This window comes from Mus caroli, chromosome 7 (assembly GCF_900094665.2).
Source record: "Mus caroli chromosome 7, CAROLI_EIJ_v1.1, whole genome shotgun sequence".
Lineage (NCBI taxonomy): Eukaryota > Metazoa > Chordata > Mammalia > Rodentia > Muridae > Mus > Mus caroli.
In genome coordinates, this window is record NC_034576.1 from 1,472,872 (window position 1) to 1,481,664 (window position 8,793).

Consider the following 8,793-nt stretch of genomic DNA (forward strand, 5'->3'; position numbering starts at 1 on the left):
ACTGCAGCAGTACATTTTTAGAGAGGTCTGAAAATGGTCCATTGGGCACTGGTGTTTGTGTGGGGGACAGTCAAGAAGAGTAATGGAACCATCTGCTATCTGAAGACTTCACGCCAGAGCAAATCTTTAAAATAGTTCATGCATCCATTTAAACAACAAGTCTTGAGGACTCAGCGGTTAAGAGCACTTGCTGCTCTCGCAGAGGACCTGGGTTTGGTTACCAGCTCGCATGAGGCAGCTCACAACTGCCTGAAACTCTAGTTCCTCGGCATCAACGGTTTCTTTTGGACTTGCATTTTACATGTTAACACAACACCCCCATACATCATAATTAAAATTAATAAATCTGAGTCGGGCGTGGTGGAGCACGCCTTTAATCCCAGCGCTCAGGAGGCAGAGGCAGGAGGATTTCTGAGTTGGAGGCCAGACTGGTCTACAAAGTGAGTTCAGGGACAGCCAGGGATATACAGAGAAGCCCTGTCTCAAAAAAATAAAAAAACCAAAAAGGAGTTGCAGAGATGACTTAGTGGTTAAGAGTTCTGGCTGCTCTTCCAGAGGACCCAGGTTCTATTCCCAGCACCCACATGGTGGCCCAAAAACTGTCTAACTGAATCCAGGCACCAGGCAGGCACATAGCATTCATACATATATCCAGGCTTAAAAAGAAGGGAAATTATAAAAGCCCTCATACATATTACAAAAAAAAAAAAAAAAAGAATTAAGTTGGGACTGGAGAGAAAGACGGCTCAGAGCAGACAACAGTGGTTCAATTCTCAGTAGCCACTATCCCTAACTTTAGTTTCAGAGTATCCAACATCCTCACACAGACCTACTTGAAGGCAAAACACAAATAATTTTTTTTTCGAGACAGGGTTTCTCTGTATAGCCCTGGCTGTCCTGGAACTCACTTTGTAGAGCAGGCTGGCCTCGAACTCAAGAAATCTGCCTGCCTCTGCCTCCCGAGTGCTGGGATTGAAGGCGTGCGCCACCATCGCCCTGCAAAAATAAATAAATCTTAAAATCAATTAAGCTCCACTTAATGTGAGATCTGGAATCCTCAATATTTGCATCCACAGGCTGAGGCCGGAGGATCCCAGCTCGAAATCTACTAGACAAGGGCGCAAAACCTGTTTTGTTTTGTTTTTTTTTTTTTTCAAAATATTTATTAGTGCCCACCATGCGCTAAGTGCAGATGCGATGGGAACATAGCTCTAGGAACTCTCTCTGCTTTTGGATCCTCATGAAAAACCGAGTCACCGAGTTCCGAAAACTTCCTACCCGACCCCGGCGCCCCATCACGGCACGCACCGCGAGAACTCGCCGGGACCTTCAGACGAAGAGCTCCGAAGACTCCCGAGTCAAAAGGACTCGGAGGCGGAACCCAAGGCCCGGAGGAAGCTGGGTAGCCGAGTTCAGGCGCGCCACGGGAGGAAGCGGAAATGCGTTGCCATTTTAAAGGTGTCGTCCCGCCTCTCGTGTCTCTCTTTCCGTCTCCGGCCGCCGTCGGGAGAGGAGGTGAGTGTGAGGCCTCTGTCCGTCCCGCGTGGCCGCCATCTCGCTCCCACGGCCTCCGTCTCCTGCCTGGGCTTTCTCTCCTTGTACCCAAGCACCATTCGCTGCCCTCATTCCCCGCCGGAAGTGGGGTCTCAGCGTCCCTTCCCCCTCCTAAGTCTCCGCGGTGTTAGCTCGGCCTGTCTCCTTTGCCCACCCTTTCTCGGCCTTGTAAAGCTCTTGCTCGCTCTTTCCCAACGGTACTGCCGCTTACCCAGCCGCCTGTCCACGGCCTGCTTCTTTCTGACATCTTTCACGCCCCCGGCTTCTCCCCAGCCGCCGCCATGTCCGCGCATCTGCAGTGGATGGTCGTCCGGAACTGCTCCAGTTTCTTGATCAAGAGGAATAAGCAGACGTACAGCACGGTGAGTCGGGTCCGCGTGGGAGGGGCACTGTGACTCTTTCGCGTATCCGGGCCTTAACTTACCATTGTGTACACCTATTCCCCAGGAGCCAAATAATCTGAAGGCCCGAAACTCTTTCCGCTACAACGGGCTAATTCACCGCAAGACCGTCGGAGTGGAGCCGGCGGCCGATGGCAAAGGGGTCGTGGTAGTTATGAAACGCAGATCCGGTGAGCCTTTGCACACGATAGCTCTCCCTTTTACCAGGGTCCAGAACTGCCCTTCCTCTGACTTCCCGGATGTGTAAGGTGATCTTTAAATTAAGAAGTGTAAAGAGAAACTTAAATACAGTTTCTCTTTGTAGACTTCAATGTCCTGGAACTCTACACCAGGTTGGTCTAGAACTCAGAGATCCACCTGCCTCTGCTTCCTGAGTGCTGGATTAAACGCGTGTGCTGCTATGTCCCTCCTGTATCTGGGAGATTCCTAAAGAGGGCTGAGATTTTCCCGGGCTTTAAGACTTACCTGTGACAATCACCTAGGGGATGTACTGAATGGGCTGGAGGGAAGATGGGGTGAGCATGTTCTTCAGAGAGGCTGTGTGTTCCATCAGGCAGATGCTCTGAAGGGCCCATGCAGATGGACTGATTCCTAGGCTTTCCTTACCAGGCCAGCGAAAACCTGCCACTTCTTATGTGAGGACCACCATCAACAAGAATGCTCGGGCTACCCTCAGCAGCATCAGACACATGATCCGAAAGAACAAGTACCGCCCTGACCTTCGTATGGTGAGTAATGGATGGGTACTTAAGGCAGGGGGGCAGCTGGTACTAAACCTGAGGGGCTGCATGCAGGCCTGGGTGCTTGGCTCTGCCTAGCTGGAGCTAGACTGGAAACTTTTGACACACACCGCCTTAGGACAGCCTCCCCGGGGTCCTAGGATACAAGCAGCAGTAAATGGGAGTGTGAGTGTCTTTTGAGTTTGTGAGCTAAGTTCCTTATCCTGTCCTCAGGCGGCCATCCGCAGGGCCAGTGCCATCCTTCGAAGCCAGAAGCCTGTGGTGGTGAAGAGGAAACGGACCCGCCCCACCAAGAGCTCCTGAGCCCCGCACCCCCGAAGCAATAAAGAGTCCACTGACTTCCATTAGGCCTACTGTTTTGTGGCTCGTTGAGCTGTGGCTCTGCATTGTCTTTAGTTGTGCTATCAAAGCTACTAGAACTTGTTCATTTGGAGTGAGGGTCGTTGGGGATAGAAGCTGTTCAGGGCCATCTGGGTACCAACAGGAGTGAGAGCAGCTTGTGGAGGGCATTCTGTTGATTCCTGTGGAAACAGGAGTGAGGGTAAATGACTTCAGGGTTCTTAGCTGCTGACGCTGTCAGATACCCTGAGCTTGAGGCTGTCTCACCAGGTCTTAGTCCACTGGCCCCCACCCTTGAGTTGACTAGCCTCCTTATAAGAAGGAAATGGTTCAATACTGGGTTTCAGTGAAGTCCTCAGTTAACAGATGTTCTGATGTGTGAAACAGTGATAATCCTAATGAAACATTCTGGTGGGTCTCAGCTGGGACTGTGCTGCTGCAGGAGAATATTAGTGTGAGTTGCTGACCTTAGAAAATGTCAACGAAGTCTAGTGTTTACCAAATGCATGTCCTTTATATTTGTAATCTCAGCATTCTGGTAGGCTGAAGCAGGTGAATATTTAAGGCCAGCCTTCTTTACAAAGCAACTCCGAGGATACCCAGGGCTATAGAGACGACCATGTCTCAGAAATCAGCCATTGTAAGTCTATCTGGGAGGGCAGGTAAAGTGAGTACACAGGTGTACTGAGGGACTCAGTGGCCATTTCTTGCCCCTTCCAGCCAGTACTAGCATTTCCTGGAAACTTGAGGCTCACATGCAAAATAGTACCCATACCATTTTTGCTGGATTTTTGTCGCTGCTACACAACTCAGGCCAAAGAGCTGCCTGGGCTTTGGTCCCTACTGGATCACTGTCCATCCCAGTCCGACTTGAACTATTTTCAACCCAAGTTTAACTCATGGCACCTTCTCTCTCCCCATTGATAGACCCTAGCTCTGCTCACTGAAGTGAACTGAGTCCCTTATGTTTTGAGATGCTGGTGAGCATAGCGTTCTTGGCAGCAGTCCACCCTGTTGACCTATCGACGGGAAAATAATTTTTAAACTTATACTCATTTTTATTGGGGTGTAAATAAGGTGAATTTGCCCTCTTTGCAAAAGCATGTGTAGGGGCTGGAGAGAAGGCTCAGCAGTTAAGCACTGGCTGCTCTTCCAGAGTTCTGACTTTGTCTTGCCAGCATTCAACTTTGGATCACACCATCTATGATGGGATCTGATGCCCTCTTCTGGCACACAGGTGTACATACAGACTTAGGACTCAAATGAATATTAAAAAGCATATGTGGTACATGCATGGAAGTCAGAGGATGATGTCATTCGGTGGATTCTGGAGGTCAAACTCAGGTTGCCAGCCTTGCAGGGCAAGCTCCTTTTACTAAGCTTTTTTTTGTTTGTTTGTTTTTCAAGACAGGGTTTCTCTGTGCAGCCCTGGCTGTCCTGGAACTCACTTTGTAGACCAGGTTGGCCTCGAACTCAGAAATCCGCCTGCCTCTGCCTCCCAAGTGCTGGGATTAAAGGCGTGTGCCACCACACCCTGCTTTCACTAAGCTATCTTGTTGGTCCATGACTAGCTTTGTAAACAATGTTTTGTTTTCTCAATGTAGCTCTGCCTGTCCTGGAACTGGCTCTTGTGCTGGGATTTAAGGCATATGCTGCCACTATTGAACTTAATTTTATCTATTTTAATGTGACAGGTTCAGTGTATGTTGCCCTGGCTGTCCTGAAACTCACTATGCAGACCAGGCTGGCCTGGAACTCAGAGATCCTCCTGTGTCCTGGGATTAAAGGCATGTGCTGATCCAGCTCTCAGCTATGACTGGCTTTCTAATGTGGGTGCTAAGGATTTGAACTCTGCTGTCCCTTCCCTCACTGGCCTGGATAGCAGTGTAGTATAACAGGCTGCCTCTGTGTTGGAAATACAGTTTGCACCATCACATAAAAGTCAGTCTTTTTTCCAGGACAGCCAGGGCTATACAGAGAAACCCTGTCTCGAAAAACCGGAAAAAAAAAAAGTCTTTTCCACCATGTTTAATGTCCTGTAGGTTACTTGGCGTACCTACCTGTGTTTCCTTGCATGGCTGAGTAGGCTCAGCTGTAAGTCTTTGGGAATGGAGGTAGGTTTTTGTGCAACTAGAACTGGTCAAGAGGCCCACTTGCATTTCCTTGTTGATCTGTAGTTTACTAATTAGTTCAACAACAGCCTGCACACTTAGAATGCTCATGAGCACTTGGAGGGATGGCTTAGTAAAGACCACTTGCTCCTTCAAAGGACCCAGTTCCTTTCCCAAGAACCCATGTCAGGCTTCTGTAACTCCAGAGAATCATTGCCATTGGGCTCCACAGACATTCTCACAGATACACAACTATGTATGTATGTTTGTGTGTGTTTCATATATATGTAACGTGAGGGAACCAACCTTGTAACTTCTGCACTGCATCCAAAGAGGTGCTCAGTAAATGCTTGTCATGGAATGAGCAAAAGACAGATTGTCTTCAATAGCGTTTCCTCGTTTCTATTAACTACACCACTGACTCCCAGTGGAATCACATAGGAAACAATTCCCAGCATCTGTATATAATACATCAAAATACCAGAGTTGCTTAGGGTTGGGAGCCAGTTGGTAAGCAGAGAGCACACACACAGAGGAGTTTCCCTCTCCAGAAGTCAAATTGATACAGTGAGTATGCTCATTAATCAGGCAGATGGATAACATTTACCAGCAGGACAATCCAAGGCCTCAGATATCTCCAGGAGGTCAAGGGCTAGAGCTAATGACAAGTCTTTTTGGCATGAGCAGTGTTTGAGCCAGCTCAGCTGAGTTCAATTATACTGTACAGCCTACCCACAGTCCTTGCCTTACCTATGCTGAGCATATACAGAGATCCAACTGTAGGAATGTGATCTATAAACAAAATTGTTTTTAAATTGTGTCTCAGACTAGTATGGGCTGAGTGTGCCTAGCAACTTTCACAATTTTTCTGTACATGCAAAACTGTCCTAAAGCTGGGTGTGGTGGCACACGCCTTTAATCCCACCACTCAGGAGGCAGAGGCAGGCGGGGTTTTGAGTTCGAGGCCAGCCTGGTTTACAGAGTGAGTTCCAGGACAGCCAGGGCTACACAGAGAAACCCTGTCTCAAAAAACCAAGAACAAAACAACCCAAGTAATCCTGTCCTTGAGCCGTCTCAGCAAGCCGGCATGTTTAAACTTTGCATTCATACAGGCTTTCCTCCCCAATCCCCAAGATTCCTGGTGACATTTCTCTGATTAAGGAACTGGGTGCCCAAGAGATAGGATGAGAAGGAATTACTCCAATGCAGAACTACAGCAATTTGTTTGTTTTTAAGATAGGATTTCTCTGTGTAGTCTCGGTGACCCAGGACTTATTACAGCAATCTTTGAAACTTAAAATATTTGGGCTGGCAAGATGGCTCAGGAAGTAAGGGAGCTTGGCTCCAAGGCTGAGGACCTGAATTCTATCCCTGGAAAGCATATGTAGGAGAGAAGCAGCTCCTGCAGGCTGTCCTCCAACCTCCAATGCACATTGCTTCAAATGCACACAAAACAGTACATGTGAACATTTTGCATTTGATGTGTGTATGGATCCTGGCAAGAGACATGGACAGAGAGACCAAAGAGGCTTGTATCCAGAATGGCACCTATATAGAGATGACAGGCTGGAGGAGGGGTTTAGGGTAGGGGTGAGACATGTTCTGGATCTCTTTGAGACCTAACAATAGTGTGAGTACTTAAGCAAATTTATAAGGCTTGTGAGGATCTGAACTCAGATCTTCACCCTTGTGTGGCAAGTACACTATCCTGTGAACTATCTCCCCAGGCTAAGGTATTTTAAAAGATTTAGTTTTACATATATGAGGGTTTTGCCTATATTCATGTGTACCATGTAATGTGCTTGGTACCTGTGGAGGTCAAAAGGGTTCATATTCGCTGTACCAGAGTTAACAGACTACTATGAGCTACCATGTGGGTACTGGGAATTGAACTCAAGTCCTCTTAACCACGGAGCCATCATTCCAGCTCCTCCTCCACCACCACATTTTTGCATTAAAAATAGGATGAGAGACATGGTTTGGTGGCACATGCATTTAATCCCATGAGATGAAGCAAGTTAATCTCTGAGTTGGAGGCCTGATCTACATAATGTATTCCAGGCCAGCCAGGGCTACATAGTGAGACCCTGTCTTAAAATGGAGGTTGGGGAGCAGGGCTTGATAGTTCATCTATCTAGTAGTAGGGGCTTTTGCTCTCCATGACAATCTGAGTTCAATCCATGGAGCCCACATGATTAAAGGAGAGAGCTGACTTTCTTAAGTTGTCCCCTGACCTACATACACACAGTAACAAATATGTCATCTGTCTTCTAAAAATACCTTTAAAATATTTAGTGTGTATGTGTGTGAAATGTTGTGTGGGCACAGCAAATGTGTGACAACCCTATGGAGTCAGTTCTTCCACATTAATGTGGGCTTTGGGAACAAATTCAAGTTCTCAGGCCTGGGCAGCAAGCATTTGAAACCGAGGGAAACATCTTGCCGGTTGTAGTTTTTGCAGTTTTGAATGGGTCATATTTATATGGTGTTTACACCTCTCCTTTGGGACATCTGAAGCTGGCAGAAACAGCAGCGTGTCATGTATAATGCATGTGGCCTTGCTTTTTGTTTTGTTTTGATTTTACATAGTCTGGAAAAGCTCTGAACAGACGAGCACGTAGAAGCCGGGCATGGTGGCGCACGAGAGAGAGAGAGAATGAGACTGGTTGTTCTTCCAGAGGATCCAGTTTGGATTTCCGTCAGTCACATGGCACCTCACAACCACCTATAATTCCAGGCCCAGAGAATCTGATAACCCTCTTCTGGCTCCTGAAGGCATCAGGCAAAAAAGTGCTAAACAGACATACATGAAGGCAAAATACCAATAACATTTTTTAAAAGATTTTTTTATTTATTTATTATATGTAAATACACTGTTGCTATCTTCAGACACTCCAAAAGAGGGAGTCAGATCTCATTACAGATGGTTGTGACCCACCATGTGGTTGCTGGGATTTGAACTCAGGACCTTTGGAAGAGCAGTCAGTGCTCTTAACCGCTGAGCCATCTCTCCAGCCCCACCAAAAACATTTTAAAAAGAGTATAACAAGTATCATATTCTCTTTTCTCTCTCCTGCACTCCTCCCTCTTCCTTCCTTCCTCCTTGAAACAATCTGTACCGTTTGTCATCCGTGCTAGCCTTCAACTTGAGATCCTCTTGTCATCAATCTGATGAATTCTGGGATTATAGGTGTGTACACCATTATGGTGATATTTATACCTTTTAAGAGAACAATCAGGTTTCATGGATTGGTACATACCTATAATCCCAGTACTTGGGAAGCCAAAGCAAAAATGCTGACATAGTCTGAAGACAATTCAGACGATGAGTGTCTACATCCGTCTGTGCAATGTGCACACACCCAGTACCTGAGAGGGAAAGGGCATTGGACATCTGGAACTGGAGCTGGAGATGGTTGTAAGTTGCCATGTGAGTTCTGGGAATTGAACCTGAATCCTCTGGAGGAAAAAACCAGTGTTCTTAAATGCTCTCCTTCCAGTCCCCTGATGTGACTTTTATGCTTAAGTATATATGCTTAGAAAATCAGCCGGGGGCTGGTGAGATGGCTCAGTGGGTAAGAGCACCCGACTGCTCTTCCAAAGGTCCAGAGTTCAAATCCCAGCAACCACATGGTGGCTCACAACCAT

General features: G+C 47.1%; 1 protein-coding gene across 1 annotated transcript; it reads left to right on the forward strand.

The window, feature by feature from the left end:
* The first annotated feature begins 1,432 nt into the window (after positions 1 to 1,432).
* Rpl28 (ribosomal protein L28) lies at positions 1,433 to 3,039 on the forward strand. The gene is made up of 5 exons (XM_021168471.2): positions 1,433 to 1,515; positions 1,828 to 1,916; positions 2,002 to 2,125; positions 2,565 to 2,683; positions 2,909 to 3,039. Exons 1-5 carry the CDS (start codon positions 1,440 to 1,442, stop codon positions 2,996 to 2,998), a joined length of 498 nt encoding a protein of 165 aa, XP_021024130.1. The 5' UTR covers positions 1,433 to 1,439; the 3' UTR covers positions 2,999 to 3,039.
* The last annotated feature ends 5,754 nt before the right edge of the window (positions 3,040 to 8,793 follow it).

Excerpts from the sequence above, each read along its gene's own strand:
- Rpl28 (XM_021168471.2), top strand. The coding sequence starts at position 1,440 with ATGCGTTGCCATTTTAAAGGTGTCGTCCCGCCTCTCGTGTCTCTCTTT. Across the intron at positions 1,516-1,827 it reads GGCCGCCGTCGGGAGAGGAG|CCGCCGCCATGTCCGCGCAT; the intron begins GTGAGTGTGAGG and ends GCTTCTCCCCAG. Across the intron at positions 1,917-2,001 it reads ATAAGCAGACGTACAGCACG|GAGCCAAATAATCTGAAGGC; the intron begins GTGAGTCGGGTC and ends CCTATTCCCCAG.